This window comes from Gavia stellata, chromosome 2, assembly GCF_030936135.1.
Source record: "Gavia stellata isolate bGavSte3 chromosome 2, bGavSte3.hap2, whole genome shotgun sequence".
NCBI lineage: Eukaryota > Metazoa > Chordata > Aves > Gaviiformes > Gaviidae > Gavia > Gavia stellata.
The window spans coordinates 79,180,409-79,199,622 of record NC_082595.1 but is presented as its reverse complement, the minus strand read 5'-3'; the positions used below and the strand labels follow the sequence as shown (position 1 = coordinate 79,199,622).

At 39.7% G+C, this 19,214-nt stretch overlaps 1 protein-coding gene across 4 annotated transcripts in view; it reads left to right on the top strand.

The window, feature by feature from the left end:
* The window catches only part of RIMS1 (regulating synaptic membrane exocytosis 1), a 337,498-nt gene extending 318,872 nt beyond the window's left edge, over nt 1-18,626 (top strand). For all 4 annotated transcript variants that reach the window (XM_059835908.1, XM_059835905.1, XM_059835904.1 and 1 more), the window contains 5 exons: nt 8,906-9,047; nt 13,837-13,949; nt 16,732-16,833; nt 17,907-18,046; nt 18,408-18,626. In XM_059835908.1, the coding sequence (XP_059691891.1) occupies nt 8,906-9,047; nt 13,837-13,949; nt 16,732-16,833; nt 17,907-18,046; nt 18,408-18,626 (716 nt within the window). The remainder of the gene's footprint in view (nt 1-8,905; nt 9,048-13,836; nt 13,950-16,731; nt 16,834-17,906; nt 18,047-18,407) is intronic.
* Nucleotides 18,627-19,214: the final 588 nt, after the last annotated feature.

The following is a 19,214-nucleotide window of genomic DNA, read 5'->3' as shown; positions in this document are numbered from 1 at the left end:
AAGTGTGTTAAATTGATTCTTAACTAATAGCAAGAGGAAAGCATATTATATTTTCGGAATAGAGTATCAGAAAAACTGAACAATTTGACATGGAAACAACCATATGGCAAAGTCCGTTTCCTCAAAACGAAGTTTAAAGATGAAAGGAGTAATTCAGTAATGAAGTTCTGTTCTCAAAATGCACGTGGGCACTTAGGAGACAGTGAAACTTTAACTCTGGAGTGCTCAAGTCCCTCTAAGACAGTAACATCATTAAGACTTTTCTGTAGCGTAACTGTAATTTAGTATTTAATGCTAATTGGATGCTTTCTCAGCTTTGCAATCTTTCAGGTGGTTTTGTACCAAAATTCATGCAGAATGAGTCAAAATAACCAGGATAGAGAAATGTGTTTCTGGGTTTATCTGACTCTCCTCATCCTGTTCTGAACAGCAGCATTAAAAAAATGCATCGAACAAGGTTGCCAGGAATATTTTGTGCTCTTCTTTACTTGCACATCGCTAGAAAATACACTGCTGACTGAATTTTTTAACCTTTCAGCAATATATTATGAAGTGCTAGCTGGCAGGTAGTTCAGTACTTTTTCACTGCAAGGCCCTATAATGTAATCACAATTGTAAAAGGAACTTGTGAGTGAAGCAACTTGATCATTCCTCGCAGTGCTGCGGTGCCAAGTGGTTACAGGAGAATGAGGGAGAGGCAACGCCAGGACCCCAGAGATTTATTCTACCCAGAAACAGCACGAGATATTTAAACAAAGGTGAAGCTGCCTTAGGTGCCGGCTGCTCACTAAGGATTATATCGTAGCCCATGTTTAATTTTGCTTAAAGCAGAGGTAAGCCTGTATTTTCTGTTTGTTACTGTGATAAGCCTACATATTAGACTGATTTAGCAGTGCGTGTTAGTCTGGGGTTATAACTTTGCAATGCTACAGTCACTAAGGAAAAACCTCTGTCAGCGTGACACTCCCTTGATTTGATACACTAGAAATGATCTCTAAAGGCAGGTTAGTAACATCTTTAAAAGGAAATGTAATACCCACCTGGAGGTGCTGGTAGTGGTAAAATAAAACTTGAAGGGCTTGAAAGTTGCAATCCAAACAAATCAAAGAACAGAAAAGGTACAGAATATTCAGATCAATTAACAGGATGCTAATTGTTGTGAGAAAAAGGAGAGGACTCTTTCTGAAGCTGTAATGTCTCCTGATCGGTATGCTGTGCTGTTAAATTAGGTCTGAGTTATTATTCAGAAACTTTGCAACTGTACAAAAAGGCATGTAACATCTTTTTCCTAGAAGATGCTTTGGCACCAGTGGTTTTGACAGTGTTTCAATTTACAGTTTTTATGGAAATTATTAAAAGAATTAGACTTTGGGTTGCCATTATATACATCACATAGTTCCCAGGAGATTTTTTGAAGACGCATAGCAATAGTAAGTTTTTTTATTAATGATGTCTTAAAAATTGTCTTATTGGTAATATCATCTTGTAAAACATTGTCTTTTAGTTATCATATTGTCCTTTTATGTTTTAATAATAAATACTGAAGTATTTGTAATTGTGAAGACTCTTACTTAAAAAACAGTCTCAAACTTACTGAAATTGTAATGGCTGCCTATAATCAAAAAAGACTTCATGCAGTTACTTAAACATGTTTAAATTCTTAAAGAAAAAAAATGTTGGTTTAGTTTATCTAAAGAATCTCTTCTACTTTCTTCTGCATTACAATTTTGTTTTCTCTCCCTGTATTAACTGGCAGCTGTGTCCCAGCACCCTTTCAGTAGACAAATGTATCTCTATACCATATGTCAGTTCTCTCTAAGGATTGACTGGTAATAAACAACGGTGTAATATAATGGTGCGTTTTGCTGTAAAAACGTTACTGTTGAAGTGCAAACAGCTCTTCTGAGCTGCTTCTTTCATTCCATCTCACTTTCTCCTCCAGTCTAACAAAGCCAAGAGTATACGAGAAAATGAGTGCTTGAAATTTTATAAACTGTTTATATAGTAAATAATTTGTTGGAAACATGACTTTGTTTTGTAACCAATTGAATTTCATTGAAACAGGCTTTAAGAGTTGAAAAACTAGACATGTATATCTATTATCAGATTCATTTACATATTCGGCTTTTATACAGCTCTTTGCATATATGTGAACAAGGTAATTAAGATGCTGTTATTTCATATGTTTATAAAGAGTGTTTAGTGCGATCCAGCAGTAAAAACTCATCACCATACATCATCACTGATTGCCTCATTTTGGCTGACAGACAGTGGCTCATTTCACTTCATTGCAAGTACGTGGACAAAACTATTAATTTAAAGATCTTTGGATGAAAAAGACTGGTAATTTAAGAAGCCATAACTGAACTTCTTCTGACCAGATACCCTTGCTTTTCCTTAAGTTACATGTGGTCTGGTTAGACACAGGTTTTCTTCCCTGACATGGGAAAATCATATGTATCAGGATAATCATACAAAACCACATGCTTGTTTTTGCTTTTTTTCAGTAAATATGCCTAAGACCATCTTTTCTTCTGGAGGCAGTATTTGTAAAAGCAGTTACTTAAAGTTTTGAGGCCATTGTCAGGTAGTAAATAATAGCCTGATTTTCAAGTTCGTGTTTACTTTTGTTTTGACCATGGACCTTAAGCAGTTCTTGTCATTTGTCCTCAAAGTACTACTTCAGCTTCGCTGAAGTCAATAGGAGCTGTTGGATAAGTAAAGTTACTTTCCTTTAAAATCAAAGTGCAAACCGTTAAGAGTCTGAGTTTGCAAATTTGCTTTTCAATGAATAACAAAGTCAAAAGCTGAGGAGATTCTGCAGTACACTAGCTAAAATACCATCAAAGCATTAATATAACCACTAACAGCATTTCAGTGAAGTCTCCTGTTTTTAGGATTGGTGCTTTTTGTTCCTCTGTCTCTAAATATGTAAGACAAAAAATGCCATGTATATTAATGGACCAATTGCACTATCTGTTTTGTATTATCTGAAAATATTTATTGGGAATGAAATTAGTTTACCAGCTGAATGTGTGAATTTATAAATATAGTTACGAGATACCATTTTTTCCAAACTCCTGAAACAAAAATACATCTTGATAAATTATCCCACCTGAAGAAGTGAATATTCTATCTTGAGGGTTTTGTTATTTATAATAGTATAAATGTTGTTTGTGGATTTGTTTTAATAAATAGAAATGGGAAAAAGTACATGATGTTTCATATTTGGATTTTAAACCTCAGGATCTAACACCACAGAATATAAACAGTATTCTCCTTTCTTTGAATATATTGTGTGATAGTTGGAGGAAACATTTAAAAGACCATCACTGCAATATTTCAGATGTCTTTTTATAAACAGCATTATATATTCAGGAGACTATAGCAGAATACACAAAAAGGAAAATATAGTGGAGCATTGCAGGATACAAAGTTTAGGAAAAATTTGTATTTAAATGTCATATTTTTTGCTATTTATCTTCTGTCCATAGTCACTGTGCACTTTTGATCTTTGAGATCGGTCTGCTGCTGAGTTCATCTGAGACATGAACACGCGTAAAAGAACAAATGCTGCTTGAATTATTTCTTCTTTTCTTTCTCTGTTTTAGGACTATAATCCAAGGGGCACTTTGTCAATTCATGTGTAAATACATTTTGTTGTTGTTTAAAAGTGCTACATGCGGAGTGAGTGGGATGCTGCAGAACTTGTAACTTAGCAGGTCTCCAAGCACCCAGATTTGAGGTTGTAAAATCAGTAACACATCAGAAAGGACCAGAAAGAAATGTGCCCCCTGGCTTTTCTTTTTATGGTCCTTTGATTTGAGGATGGCCCTTACTATTCCAGCTGGCATAATCTTGTTGGTGTCTCGCACAGTCAGTGTGCAAACCAACAATATGGTCACAGTCCTGCCAGGTTTCAGTCAGAGCTGGCTTGGAGCTGTAGTCCTTTTAGGTTTTTCTTTGGCTGCATGAGCATGCTTGATACCGTGAATAATTTGCCCTTGAGTCATGCGATGACATTGAGTGTTAGTACCCTTCTTATTATCCCTTTAGGGATAATAAGTGGATTAGTGGATTTAGCAGTGGTGTATGCTTTGTTCTCTGGAGCGTTCTTTCGAACCAGCCACGAATTTTCCATACCACATATCCAGGTGCTGCATGTGTGTAAATTTGCTTCTTTTTTTTGGTGCTAAGCAACTAGTTGCCCTCAGGTATGTAATACTCGCTCAAGGCACCTCTCCCTATAGGCAGTTCATAGAAGACCATGTCAGGATTGTCGTCTTCTGCCCTACAGAGATCTCTAACACTGTCCTATTGACCAAGTTGCCAAGCTTGTGTCCTCGCATATTCTTGTATGTCACCTAGCCTTGTCCCATGGCATGTAATACACACTTTGGCAGCACAGGATAAAAGCTTTACTCCAGCAGGCCCTGGCGCAGCAAGAGCAAGATGTAGTAATTGCCTCCAGGCTCCTCATGGATCCTGGAGGAAAAGCCAGGCCAATGGTGATGCCATGTGCAGTCATGCCTTTGCTAAGGGCAGTCATGGATACAAGTAATTTTGGGCCGTTTGTCCTGGCATTGTTCTCTCTGAATTGGATGCCTTTACAAATGTAAAGCTAGCCTTGAGGTATCCCTAGTAGGCCATCTTAATTCTATAGATACTATCCGTGACCCTTTCTCACTAATATAATTCTCCTGTCAATAACGTTTTGCTCATGGCTGCTATACTTGAAGGTAATTAGGAAGTACAGAAATTGGGGACGTATCAATTGCATTGATGTTTTTTGCAAACGTAAGATAGTACATACACTAAGAAGCTTGCTTTTTGCTCTTTATCATTACTTAGATCAGGATCTCCATTAATTTACTTTTGTCTGAGAAGACCAAAATCGGGGACCAGTTTCTTGTCAGACTAAAAAGGAATCACTATAGGCTATTTTTATAATAGGTAGACAGAAGTAGCACATTGCACACACTCATCAGTGTGTTGTAGCAGGGGTGCTACAAGGCTGATGATGAATTGCAAAATGCTTACAAGCTGTGTATCTTTGGTAGCTGTAGATGGCTGCTTTATGATCCTTTTGCATCAGTTATTAAATCTGCAAAAATGTTCATCACAATTGCTCTGTAATAGTTTTTCTCTAGCTTGTACCTGTTAAACTATGTGTTTAGATGCAATTTATGCACATCAGTCTGCATTTCTGCACGTAGAAATCCTCACACAATTGACACAGCAGACAGAAGCATACAGACCATTTTGGAGTAAATTTTGCCCCTAAATGGTATTCACTATAGAGCCAGTTTATCTTCAGTCTGCACGATGAATATAGTGTAATTTACACAGTGCAGGCAAATAACTGTAACATATTATAAAATTTAATTGTACATATCAAACTAATAAAGATCAGGAGCGAGACCAAGCATTCTCCAATAGATACCCAGACAAGAGTAGAAAATCTTCACAATATATCATAGCATATATATTGAACTTAAATATTTTATGAACTTGTACTCTTCGTATAAAGACAGGGTTCCAAAGATATATGCAGAACTGCTAGATTAAAGGTAATGCAAGATGAAAATGGAAGTTTAAAAAAAAACCATGATCAAGAGCAGAAGAAACACTGGAAGTTGTTAGGATCCCGCATTTCATTGTGCAATCAAGGCAGGACTGGGAGTTGCACCCCAGAGTGACTTCACTTTATCAGGACGCCTCTAGAAATAACAGCAGTTCCCAACTCAGCTGTATGCTAACCACTTCCCTCCCTTGCAGAACAGGGTTTTGCTGAGAAGTTTACAGGAATACACCAACAAGATAAAATGTTCTCATTACTTCTTGTGTTAAAGTGGACGAAAAAATATGATGTGCGTAACTGACCAAGGTTAAAACTTCCAAAACCTGTGCAATGTGTGTTTTGGTTCTTAGTCTTGGGCAAAAGCGATTCCCTTTATGCTATAAAATTCTTGATGTATTTTACAATTCTGTCTTGGGTTACATTTTATGTTATATTTCTGATTGTACTGCAAAATGTTAAGACTGAGGTTATAAAATGAAATATGCAGGAGGACTCTAGTTTTCCCAGGAAACATTGTGGATATTAGCAGCAGTTACTTGAGGAGTCAAAAGAATTTTTTTTAATCTTCAACCTGAAAAAAAAAGTTGACGAAAAAAACCAGAAGTGGAATCCAGCACAGTAAGACAGAGAGCAGTGACTTGAAAAGTATTCAGAAAAAGACAATCTGGTATTTGCAGCACAGTGGGCCAAGGTGGTGGACTTGCTTATGGCCATGCATGAGGATTCCTACTTCATGGTCTGTGCATTTAAAATCTGTGGAGCAAAAAGCATGTTCAAGCAGCAACATGGATGTTATCCATGATAATATAAAATTACTCTTTCAAAAAAACCCACTTGCTATTTTCAATCTCTATTGTGACTCAAAGCTAAAATATTCATTTCTGTAATTTAGTCAATGGATCTTTTTTACAGTGACTATTTCTATGAACATGTTCTTCATTATGCTTTCCCAACAGCCTGGCTCTAATCCCTAAGTTTCAGCACCCACCATGTTGTCCAGGTGGTCCAGAGCAACATCTCTCTCCCAATTATTGCCAAGATCGTGAAGGTCATGTAGCTACCTTTAGTGCCTCATCACTCCCATTTCCTGATCCGTGAATAGTCACAGGCAACCCTATTCAGCTGCCCACATTTCAGGCTCTGACATATTATATCCTTCTGGTCATGCTGCCTGATCTAGCTGGCTTCAAAAAAGAAGGCAAGGCATAAACCCCATTATCTCACCTGCTTTGTAGGAGCAGATGGGAACAGAGGCACTTTCAAGCAGGTCCCAGCAAGAGAGAGAGGCACAAAACAACATGGGTGGCAAATGCGTAGCTACTGAAAATGTGAGAATGCTGCTTTGGCATAGGGCTCTGCATATGGGTTATACTTCCTGGGCTGCCTTTTGATTCATTTTTGATGCTCAGCTTACCTTTCAGCATTGATATGCTGGATGCACCATCTATTTTTAAAGATAAAGCTCAGGTCCAAAATGTAGCGTTTGATTTTCTACATACGGAGTCACTGAAGTTCCAGCAAATACCTTCCACAGCCACCTGCACGGTCTAAGAATGAAGCCTGGTCTGCCTGGTGTACCTTGTCTAGCACTGAATAATGCATTTTCAGCTGACAAAGGAATTTGAATGAGTTGCAGTGGCCCAGAGCAAAACCTCAGAGCTGTTGGCTTCAGAAGAGAGTAAAGGATCTGCGGAAGTAGCTGATTTCTTCCACTCCGAGGCATTCGTTTCTCTGCTTCTAGGTGGCCATAGATAAACAACGTCTGGTCCAGAAGGCTTAAAAGGAAAACCACAGCCCCTTTTGCTGTGGTGCTGTCTCTTCTTAGCCCAATATATGAATTATTTCTTTTTCGCTTTGGCCATGTTTTCTGTCTGTCTGTCTGCTAGCTCAGAAGAGGTTACTGTGATAACCCCGGGAGAGGGGGAACTGCTCTTTTCTGTGTGGTTTCTCCCTGCCCTCCACCAGCTCTGCAGACCCAAAGAGCAAGGGCCAGCTATTCTCACCAGCATGTTTAATCACCCTGAGCAATGGGCAGGCCATGTGGGGGATGCCAAATCCATAGCTTTTAGGTGAAGAGAGGTCAAGATTTGTCAGCTTCAAACATCAACCATGTCCATATGAAACAGGAAGGTGAAAAAATTTTCAGAGCAATTCAGTCTCCACAGCAGGTGGCGGTGGAAGAAACATTTATTTTTTCAGATGCTCCCCTGAGCAGACTGTGAAAAGGAAGCAGAGACTTTGCAGAGAGCAAATGAAGGAGCACTGAAATGAAGGGGAAATGCAGGAGAATGTTTCTGCATGCACTTACCTGAAACTTTATCAAATCTATTACTTCCTGAGAGAAAGCAATGTTACCCATCGAATGATAGGCTGCACTAAATGAAAATGAACAGGACACTGAGTTTGAAGTCAAGACACACTATTACATCACATAGAGACTTTGGTGGAAGTATTTCAGTTAAAGGTCTTTGAGAACGAGTATCATCATCTAGAAGCATAATTTCTGCCATGCGACAGCAGAATTCATTGTAGATTGGCCATTGCACCTTGAGCCCATAACCACCCCTGTAAAGGACTGGAAGCTCTCCTTGCTGAAGGGTAACACAAAACCTTCCAGGTGGAACTCAAATTGCATTTTAAAGAATGTGTGATGGAAGCTTTTCCAAATGGATCAAGTCTTTGAACAATTTCACAAGATCTACATTACTCTCTAGTGTTCAGTTGCAAGCCTAGACTCTGTGAAGTCCATCATCTTCCACATGGATTCTCCAAAGAGTTAATTCTACCTAGGAAGCGCTGAGATAAGAAGTTATGTAAAGCTCATTGTTTACTTTGAAGATTTTCTGTCATGAAAAGTAAGATTTTGCTGGGTCAAAACACATTATTATATTTTTAATACTAAGTATTTCAGTATTTAACAATTTTCTATGGAATGCACGAAAGGGTTTTTTTCCCTCTTTTTTCCCATGAGAGTTGTAACTTCTTTTGTAGTCACGCAACCTAAAAAGGTGGCTAGAGACACCTTACCGAGTCTATGTTTAGCAGACACTATCATCACAGTCATCCTGTCTACATTTTTACTGTATAAAGGTTATTAATAAGACACCTGATTTCTACAAGTTTGCCTTAGGCTGCAGCCCTTTTAAAGAGAAGTCTTCACCAGTTTGCAACTGAAGAAGATAGATTCCTTCTTCAATCAGAATAGTCTTTTTGTATTATTAAATAGTAATTGTCAAATGAGATCAGTTGTTGGGGGAAAACTGCAAAGAAATGTTTTGCTCTATGTTGCTATTCTAACTATTGCTTCTTTTTCTCTGCTTTCAGAGGCTGGCAACAAGAAGCTAAAGAGCACGATACAAAGAAGCACAGAGACAGGAATGGCAGCAGAGATGAGAAGTCGTATGGTTCGACAGCCAAGTCGGGAATCCACTGACGGCAGCATAAATAGTTATAGCTCCGAGGGCAAGTAAGTGACATTAAAAACATCAGTAATGTAGGAGAAGTTTCTTGTCTTCGTAAGAAAACCTGGGACGTGAACAGAGGTCCCAGCTCTGGCTGAAGGGGATAGGTCTGTGTACAGATTCTTCCTCTTGAAATGTTTGCAAAATGTTTCTTTTAGGCACACAACACAAATTTCTTGAAAACTGAAATTGAGAGAGGACTTCTTAGGGATTCACATTTTCCCTGTCATCCAGTGAGGCGTTTTGTTCATCAAAAGACGACTAAATTCAGACAGCATTATTCAAAACAAAACATAGGGATACTTTTTCCTTGAGTTGTGTTTGGATTAACTCAGAGTTAAACTTCAGATGTTGTATGTAAATCCCTGTGATATGAAACTCTGTTCAGTAATACTATATACAAAGAAAGTTTAGTTTGGAGTTGGTCCAAGTCTTTTACTGAGAGCTGTAAACCCAGAGTCCAGCTGCCCCATCAGCTGAAATCAGGCAGACAACTATGGGGAATGGGGCAGCTGTTTTCATTCATTGCTGAATGACTCAGTATGTAGGAAAGGAGAACAAAGGCAGCTCTGACACAAAAGAGCATGAATACTCCAGCCTCCTCACAGGTCTCCGTGGGAATCTACCGTGTGTGCCAAGGCACAGTGGTCACTAGGGAATTATTAGAAGATGCCTCCCCACAAAAGGGGAAACCGGGCATAGGCAAATCCACCCTATAGACCTGGAAAAAATGAGATGTTGGGACTTCTTTGGCTTCATCTTTTTATGTGCTTACAGTATTACCACAATTGTTACTGCACATTGCATAAGGCATGAAGAGCCAGGGGCAGCCATGGTGGTGGCAAGGAGCTGTGTAAAGGTGCAGTTTCTCCATTATCAGATGATGTCACCACCCTCATTTTTTTACAATGAGGGTGGTGAGACACTGGAACAGGTTGCCCAGAGAAGTTGTGGATGCCCCATCATTGGAAGTATTCAATGTCAGGTTGGATGGGGCTTTTAGCAAGCTGATCTAGTGAAGGATGTCCCTGCCATGGCAGGGGGGTTGGACTAGATGACCTTTAAAGGTCCCTTCCAACCCAAACCATTCTATGATTCTATGATTATGCTAAGAATTGCAGGAGTCATGTAAGAAAAAAGGCTCCATCATAACTCAAAAACAAAGTATTTAAGCAAGTAGTTAAGAGTGAGGGACAAAAGTAAAACACCCCAGTATTTTTAGCAGTATGATCCTATGAGAGGGCATTACCTTTACTTCATCCTGCCATCCTCCTTCCTCTCTCTAGGCTGCAGTGTCAGTCTGTAAGGGACCAGTCACTCACCATGGTGACGAAGGGCCCAATAAACTGGACCTTGCTAAGGTGGAGCTGGGTGAGCCTGTTTCCCTGATTAACAATACAGGAGAGGTGGGAGACCAGCACTGATGTCAAGGACCTTTTCAGAGGAACAGCCTAATCCTTTGCTCCACCTTCAGAGTGTGTAAATGGATTTGGCAAGGCTGGGGCAGCCAGGGTCTGGATCTGGAGGTCACAGCAGGCATCTGGAGAAGAGAAACTGCAAGGTATAGCCTTAAATTGTTGACTTGAGAACCAGCCTTTGAGCAAGGCAGTGAAGAGAGCAAGCCTGTGAGGTAAACTGGCTGCTTGCTTCTTATTGGGACATATAGCAGGCCAGGTGTGCATATTGGGACTTAGTTTGAAAATTATCCTTTAGAAATAGGTCAATCTTTAAGGTAAAGTGAGCTATCATAAGCTAGTAGTCACGCTATCTGCATCTTTTGTCTTGTTTCTGCCTCTTTAGCTCCTGTGCCTGCTCCCCATCTTTTGCTGCCCCAGGACCAGTTCTGCCTCTGACAAGTCTGCTTACCTCTCTCAGCTCTCTCATAAAATAGATTTCTTCACATCTGACCACATTTGTCCTGCTTTTCCAAACCATACTTTTGGCACCAGCTCCCTAACTCTCACTGTGTTTCTGTCACAGACTTTTGGTTTGATAGAGTTATGGGGTCTTCAGGTTTATTCCTTATCCTCATTATACCTCAATTTCATTTCCTGACTTCAAACCCATTTCGCACTTGACCTTAGCCTTAATCAATGTTCCTGATCTCCACATCCCTATTCCAGTCCCTGGCAAGAGTAAAGAAACAGTGATGCTGGGGAATTGAGACCACCAGCAATATCTAACAGTGACTCTGAAGGGAAGCCCAGAAGAATGGGCCAAAGGAGGCAGATAACAAAACTCAGGTGAAACAGTTAAATATATCTTACCGCAATGCAGGAAGAGAAGCATTCCATAAACAGGACACAATGCCACAGGTACAAGGGATACCAGAGGGCTCTGTTCACTGTGGTGCTGTACTTTGTGGCTTAGAAAACTTCTCTAGTGTTCTGTTTTTCTATGATTCTGTGATTTAGCTGTAGATCAAATCCTCAGACTCTATGAATTTACTTGAGTTTGATAGAATAATGTTAGTTTACAGCAGCTCTGGGTTTAGTTCACAGTGAATGAAGAGTGTTATATGCAGACATTCTTGTAAGAAAGATGACCAGTTAAACAATCATCTACTGTGTAATCACTTCCCCTATATGCATCACTGCCCAATTTTTAGAACACGAGTTGGACTCAACTGCAAGGTGGAGGGGAAGCTGCACAACTCCATCACATAATCAGGGCTACGTGCACTGGGCCGGCTGATCCTAAAATCCTCTCCCTCTCTCCCTCCTTCTTCCAGGCCTTTTTCGAATGTTAGAAATATCACCTTTAACTTCAGATGTTATTTCTAGTGTGAGCATGAATCAGTTTTTGATAGCACTTTGTATTCAGACTTACCCTACATTTGAGTAGGGAAGCCGTTTGCTAGTTTTTTTCCTCTCTCCTGTGAGATTCCCATCAAAATCAGCGAGAGCTTGACTTTGGTTGCTTGAGTTGTATTTTGTCTTCAGTTCACTCTTGACATTACTGTAGGTGGGTAATGATGACGGTTAGGAAGTGCTTGTGTTAAGTTTGTAAACGCTACTTTTCCTTCCTTGTGTGTGTACATTATGATACTGACTTTACTTCCAGGGTGACATAGTTTGTTGACAGTATCATGCCTCATCCTGCATTTTGTAAGTCCAGTCAGATGTGTAGCTCAGCTGAGAATGCAGATAGTAGAGAATGCTGAGAATGCATAACAGTAGATACCCCAGGTACCCTGTTATGTTCTGCTTGATCCATGACCTGAGTTTAATTAATTAGAATTAATGCGCTTTAAGGTGAATAGAGTAATTCACACCCTTCATTATTTGTATAGCTAGAGGTGTCTGAAAAGTGAGAAGGCTCTTAAGTGAAGATTTTCAATGTTGTTAGTCATTCCATAGCAAAATGTAACATGCATTTTGGGGGAAAAGGGCAAAGAAATGAGCAAGAAACTTTTCACAGCAGGGGCAAGAGTGAATGGGTAGTGCCACCGGGGAGAGAAACAAGACTGTGTCTTGGCAGGTGGGGTGGGTGGCTTGAACCTTCATCTCAAGGTTAGGTGAATACTGTAACTGGTGGGCTGATGGTTGAACTGGAGATGTTGAGGTTCTTTTCCTCCTCCATCTAAAGAAACCTTCTTAAATATAATTTGAAATTACACTTCTGTGAAAAGCTTATCTTTTGGTAAATTGGAGTTTTCTAGTGAAAAGCACTCTGCTGATATGTTTTGGTCAGCTTTAGTTACAGGCACTCTATACATTTATGCAGGCATAGTAAGATCAGTTAGTCTTGAAGAGAGGAATGGACTTTTTCTATCCAACTAACTGGGGTTTGCAGAGAATTTTCAGTGTGAATTGAATGACTGGAGCACATAAGCCTGATTTGTGGAAATCAAAGCTTTTCACAGTAGGTGTTTTTATTAGGAAGTTTTGTGATTGTTTTCTCCAGTCTAATAGGGAATTTCCTTTGAGGGAGAAGCAGATACAAAATGGTGGATGGCCTGCTGGGTAAGATGCTATCTAGACTTGGTTCAAAGTCTGCTCTGTTCCTCATAACCATGACAAGGAAGTCCAAGCTGAGTGTCCCCACCATAGACAATTCTCTCTCTTTTTCTTTTGTTTGTTTGTTTCTTTTGTTATTGTTTGGAGAATGTTTATCTATTAAAAAGAAAGTGGAGATTCTGGAATACAAGAAAGCAGCTTGGAAAAGCACATATATTCTGTGCCAATGTACTACAGTTCAGTTTGTGCCCTGAAAGAGGGGTGGGTACCAACTGTAGATCCAGATGTGACTACCAGAATATTTTGGCTGGGGAGTGGCATCAGGTTTAGCTCTAATCAGCACTAGTACTCCTGCCAGTTTACTGCTTCATTGAACAGCTGCAACAATCAGATTAATTTAGTGTATACATCTGTTTTCCCTGTTTGTTCTAACTGATGCAGATGGGGTTTGGATGTATGTATAGACATACAACAGTATTGCAAGGTAAATCAAGCATTCAAGAATGAAGAATGATAGGCTATTAAATTTCGTGAGGCTTTCTATGTTTTCTCATGCAAGGTCACTCAAAGTTTTTTCACCTGTCAGGCTCTTCCCTGCTCCTGGAGAACTCCTTAGCAAGAACTGTTTTATGGACTATTTTGGGTCCATGTGCAGAATTTCACTACACTTCTTTGGGGTCCATGGTAGACAGCCCATTCCTGATGCTGCAGAATAATTTGTGGTTGCACATCCTGAGCTGTTTGCCTTGTATAAGTAGTACTTTCAAGGTAAATACTGTAGGACACGAGAAATAAATCCTGTTCTTGTGCTTAACCAGCTTTTATTTTGCTTCAGCTTAATATTTCCTGGAGTACGGCTGGGTGCAGACAGTCAGTTTAGTGATTTCCTCGATGGACTTGGACCTGCACAGTTAGTAGGCCGACAAACGCTAGCAACGCCTGCCATGGGTAAGAATAATATGTTCTCCTCTGTTAAATGAATAATAAGCCAATTAACTAACACACACACACACACACTGCCAGACTACAGCACCAAGAGACTTTGTAAAAGTGGCTTCCTTCTCTGTAAACGTGAAGGTCCTATACGCAGTCACTGGTATTTCTAGCATGCTAGCATCCAAAATGGGGTGAGAAACAGTATTTGCTCTGTATGTGAGGTGTCTGCTAATCTCATTTGCAATTTTTAAGATAGAGGTTGCACTTTACTACCCACTAAAAATTATTGTGACTTCTCCAATTGTAGCTCACTGCAAAATCCCAGCTGTTCAGTGTCTGTACTTACTTGCCACAGATTATATTAGATGTGACAGACAGTCTCTGGCCAAACTCTGCACTTGTCCAAGCATAGTTCATCATGAAGTAACCCCAGAATGTGAAACTTCTGCCCACATTTGCAATGCCCAATAATCAGTTGCTGGTAATGCCGGTATTTGTCATGAAAGAGACAAAATCCTTCTCTACAGCAGCTGCCTGGGCCTATCTGTGGTCTTCTCTGTATTCCAGACCAGTCTGGCTTTCCCTATAGTAGCATTAGCTGTATCTTGGTTATGACTAGGGTATGAGTGTAGAAGGTGTACAACAGCACAGTACTGTGTAAGTATCTTTGGAAAGGTTTGATAATTTTTTTGCTTATATATGAGCAATTCTTAGACATGCTTTAGGATGCTAAGTGAGGAGTCCTTGATCCACTACTGTAACCATACTTCTCCTGCTGGAAATTATAAATGGCCAATGCCTCAGTACAGCTGTCTTGGGAGAATCAACTTCAGGAAGGGCTACTGAGATGCTTCTGAAAAAGGAGAGAGAAACAGAAAGAAAAATTGCAGAAGAGAGTGTTCCCCTCCCAACTCATGAGCAGAAGGAGACAGAAACTTTCTTGAGAATGGTTTGAGTACCCCATAAGGCAAGGGTTGCTGTGTAAGTCCAAATGACTGCTTCTTTTCTATTGCATTAATAAGCACCAAACTTGTTAAATACTTTTTTTTGTTTGTTTTGAAAGAGAAGATATTTGTGAGATGATTTGCTCAATAAAAATCTAAGTGGCTCTATTGGTATGAATACAAGGGTCTAGATTTCTTCCTTCTATTTATTTTAATCTTGTTTTCTGACTAAATATTTTTCTGTGATTCCTTGAGTAATATGTTTATTTTCACTTCTTAGAACTGCTTTAGTTACTAAAGGCTCAAGTTTTGGCCCCCAAAAAAGCACTCGATCATGTTTTTTAACAATTTTCAGAAGACCACCTATGTTGTATCATTTCACTAGTGAGGATTTGAAAATGTTTGTATTACTGCTCCCCCTTCTGGTTCCCTGTCGCATGTTTTATTTTGGATATGCGATACAGAGATGTGCTCTTAAAAAGGCTTGTAGGAATTTTCCTGTGAACTATTTTTAGCACAACACAGAACTCTGTTTATTCAAGCAAAGTTTGATTGATAAAAAAAATTTCCCTGCTGCTGTGTCATACCTCAAGTACCAAGGTACAAACACTGCTTTAATATAATGTTAGACAAGCATGTGAAAATCTCATGCCCAGTTAATTTCAAAATCCTGTCTTTCTAAATCTGGACACCAGTTCCTGTAGTTCAGAACTGTCTATTTTTGGGTGTGCTTTTTAGACAGAGTTTACATATCAAATATATCCATACTCAGGTGTTTCATGGATATATGTATAGTTCACTTAGTTGCATAAGTGTCACATAGCTGCCCATGTCATACTGTGCATTTTTTATTCTAAGTGGCCTGTTTAGATTTCTACCCAGCTCACTCCATGATATATGGAACCATAGAGATATAATGCTTTGAGCATCAGCCCATAGTTGACTTCCCTTGCATTTTATTGATCTAGATCAGAACAGTGCTTGGTCTCGGACTAAGCAGTTTCCTTTTTCTGCAGGAAATGTAATTTGTCAGAACTCAGGAAACAAGTTTGACTGTTTAGTAGCGAAAGCACCCTCTTACTGTAACATGTTGCATCATTTCATTCACACCAAAAATGGGTGTGGAATATTGATAAAAACAGGAAAATTGTCCCCTCTTTACTTGTTAGACTCTTTTGCAGAAGACAACCTCTTTTGAGCTCCTGGACTGCAGGGCATCATTCTCTGAAGCTGTGCTGTGCCTCTGTGCCTCACCTAGTTGGTGTCTCTGCGTTACGCTGAGGATCCAGTCAGATAGCTGTAGTTACTGAGGGTTTCAAAGTTAGCCTCTACCATCGGTTCTCCTTCCTGCTACATCAGACAAGGAGCCTTTGCACTGCCAGCTCTTGCCTCTCAGCTTGGAAGCAGAAACGTACAGCTGAGGGGATTTCTGAACATGAGTTTGGGTTTTAGGCTCTCTTGAGTGTGGGACCACTGTCAGGGCGGGCACATCAGTGACCAGCACACTGGGGTGACAGTCCTAGGCAGGAAGTGTCTAGGTAATTCACCACTGCAAAATTAAAGGTGTGGTGGTTATACCATAGTGTTGCTGTAAATTTGCCTGCATCCATGGATCAGAAATACTGAGCTCTGGTATAAACCCTACACCAGGAGAGGGCACCATGCTCCCTAAGTATTTATCTTTTAGTCTTGGTTTAAGGATGGAGAAATTAAAGGGATCAGGAGGAGAGGTGACAAGCACACTAATGCAGCAGACTAGTAGCAAACTAGTCTTTCTGTTTCTCACTCTTATATCCTAACTCCTGGGCTGTACTGCTTCTCTAAAATGTGGGCTTTCTTCTCCCTCTCAGGTGACATCCAGATTGGAATGGTGGATAAAAAGGGCCAGTTAGAAGTCGAAGTCATTAGAGCCCGTGGTCTCACACAAAAACCTGGCTCCAAATCTACCCCAGGTAAGGAAAAAAAAAAGAACAGAAAACAAGAATACGAAATACACTGATGAACTGGGGATGGGAGACTTTTTGAGCTCCTCATTAGCTGTCACTACATTTGCATTTGTTTGGTTTGCTTTTCAACAAGAAATGTGTGCGTGGATATATCCTTGCTACCAATGTCCACTTCTTACCACCTTGCATCTGCCAATTGCACGCCACCTTTCCAGAAATGATTTTTAGCAATCCAACATCCATTCTGGAAGGAACATTTGCAGAAATATTTCTGCGTATCTTAGGCAAGTCATATATCTCAGAGGGCCTTTGTCGATGTAGGTGAAGTCCTTTGTGTTTGTTCCACATCAAAACAAGAGATGGAGAACAGATGAAAGCGCTTTGAACAAACAGCTTAATGGACCCACATGCCATGGTCTTCTATACACAACAGTACTTCAAGACAGCAGGTTATGCTAGTGCCAGTGTCAATAATTTGTATAATGAATGAGATTTAATATTGTATCATTTTATAAGGAAATTTTTGGAAGTTCTGGTTATTTCTAGAAATCTTTATTAGAAGAGATGTATAATCTCCACCACAACCACTGCTTACCGTAACAACTGGAAGAGTTATTTTAGATAACATTTTGCCAAAATGGTACATTATAACCTCCTCAGGAGCTGAAGACGAAAGAGCAATTAATGTCTGTGTTATCTGGGTGACTTAGTTTTAAATATTCCTTTCAATGAAACATCAAAGTCTTCTGTTTTGAGATAGCTCTGACCCCTAAACATACACAGAGACTCCAGAGTAGCTATCAGTGACAGTTAATTCCTGGCAAAGGGAAGTGTTTCTAAAATGACAGGCATGAAACGGAATTGTTGTTAGTAAAATCTTAGATCATTAAATTCAAGGATTTCTTATGGGCTGTGTAATTTATTTGATAAATATAATTGTATTCAGATTATACAGTGAAGACAGCATATGTAATTTTCTTTCCACTCAGCTTCCTTTTAAGGCATTTGTCCTCCAGCTCAGATGTGCAATGTAGAAGTTTTTAAGTCCAAACATTAAATTCATGGTGTTCTGTTTGCAGCTCCGTATGTCAAAGTGTATTTATTGGAAAATGGAGCATGTATAGCTAAGAAGAAGACAAGAATTGCACGGAAGACCCTTGATCCTTTGTACCAACAGACGCTGGTTTTTGATGAAAGTCCACAGGGTAAAGTCCTTCAGGTCAGTTGCTTCTTAATCCCATTTTAGGCTATCATTTGGAGAAACGCTTGCATGTTTACATAAGTTTAAGCAATATGCGTAAACCCATTCCAACTCACAAAGCATTTAATTTTATAAATACCAGCAAGCACGTCCTTGTGGCTTGTGGTTTCAGACCTGCAAAATGTCTGGCTGTATTAAACATTTCTCTTTTGTTGACTCTCGTTCCTGCCCGGCCATTAGGTTTTCCCACAAGAGGGAGCAATCATTCACCCTTAAGAATAACATTTTCCTTACACTACACATAACGAAATACAGCAGGGATGAACATACAAGCATGGGTTTGGGGACAATGCTGAACCTGTATTTTATGTTCTTCCAGGTAATAGTTTGGGGAGACTATGGCCGAATGGACCACAAATGCTTCATGGGAGTTGCCCAGATCCTTCTGGAGGAACTGGATCTGTCCAGTGTGGTAATAGGCTGGTATAAATTATTTCCACCTTCATCACTAGTGGATCCAACCTTGACTCCCCTGACACGCAGGGCTTCCCAGTCATCTCTGGAAAGTTCAACTGGGCCTCCCTGCATTAGATCATAGTAGCAGGTGCTGTCTAATAAAAACGTCACCCGGGATAACGATTGGAACCAGATATTCACATGATCAAAAAACACTGTTGGAGAGAGACAATCACTTCTGTTTTTGTTTGTAGTAGTTATCCAAAAACATGTCTGTTTGTCAAGAGATGGCTTAAATTGACAGAACAAAGGTGTATCACATACGGCCAATCTATTAGCAGCTATCACCGATGCTTATAATGATCTAAAAAAAAAAAAAGAAAAGAGGGAGAGAGAGAGACCTTTAGATTCAAACTAAGTAAAAGATGAGCCAAACTGGAAGCTCTCACTCTGTTAACAATGTTGTATTTTTCACATTTTGACAGAGCCCTCAAGCAGCGTTACCTTCCTGGTGTTTCAGCAGTTTTTCTGTACTTGTCACTTCCACTAGTTTTTTGCCATGTGATTCTGCTAGGTTTGTAGAAGTCCTCACAATGCTAACAGAGACCCTTCCTTTCTTTTTCTAAACCAAACAAAAAAGGGCTGAAGCATATCTCTGTAAGCATCGTTAAAGTGTTCAACAGCCACAGTTACAATTCCAGCGAATTCAAATTGTTTCTCAGTTCTGGTA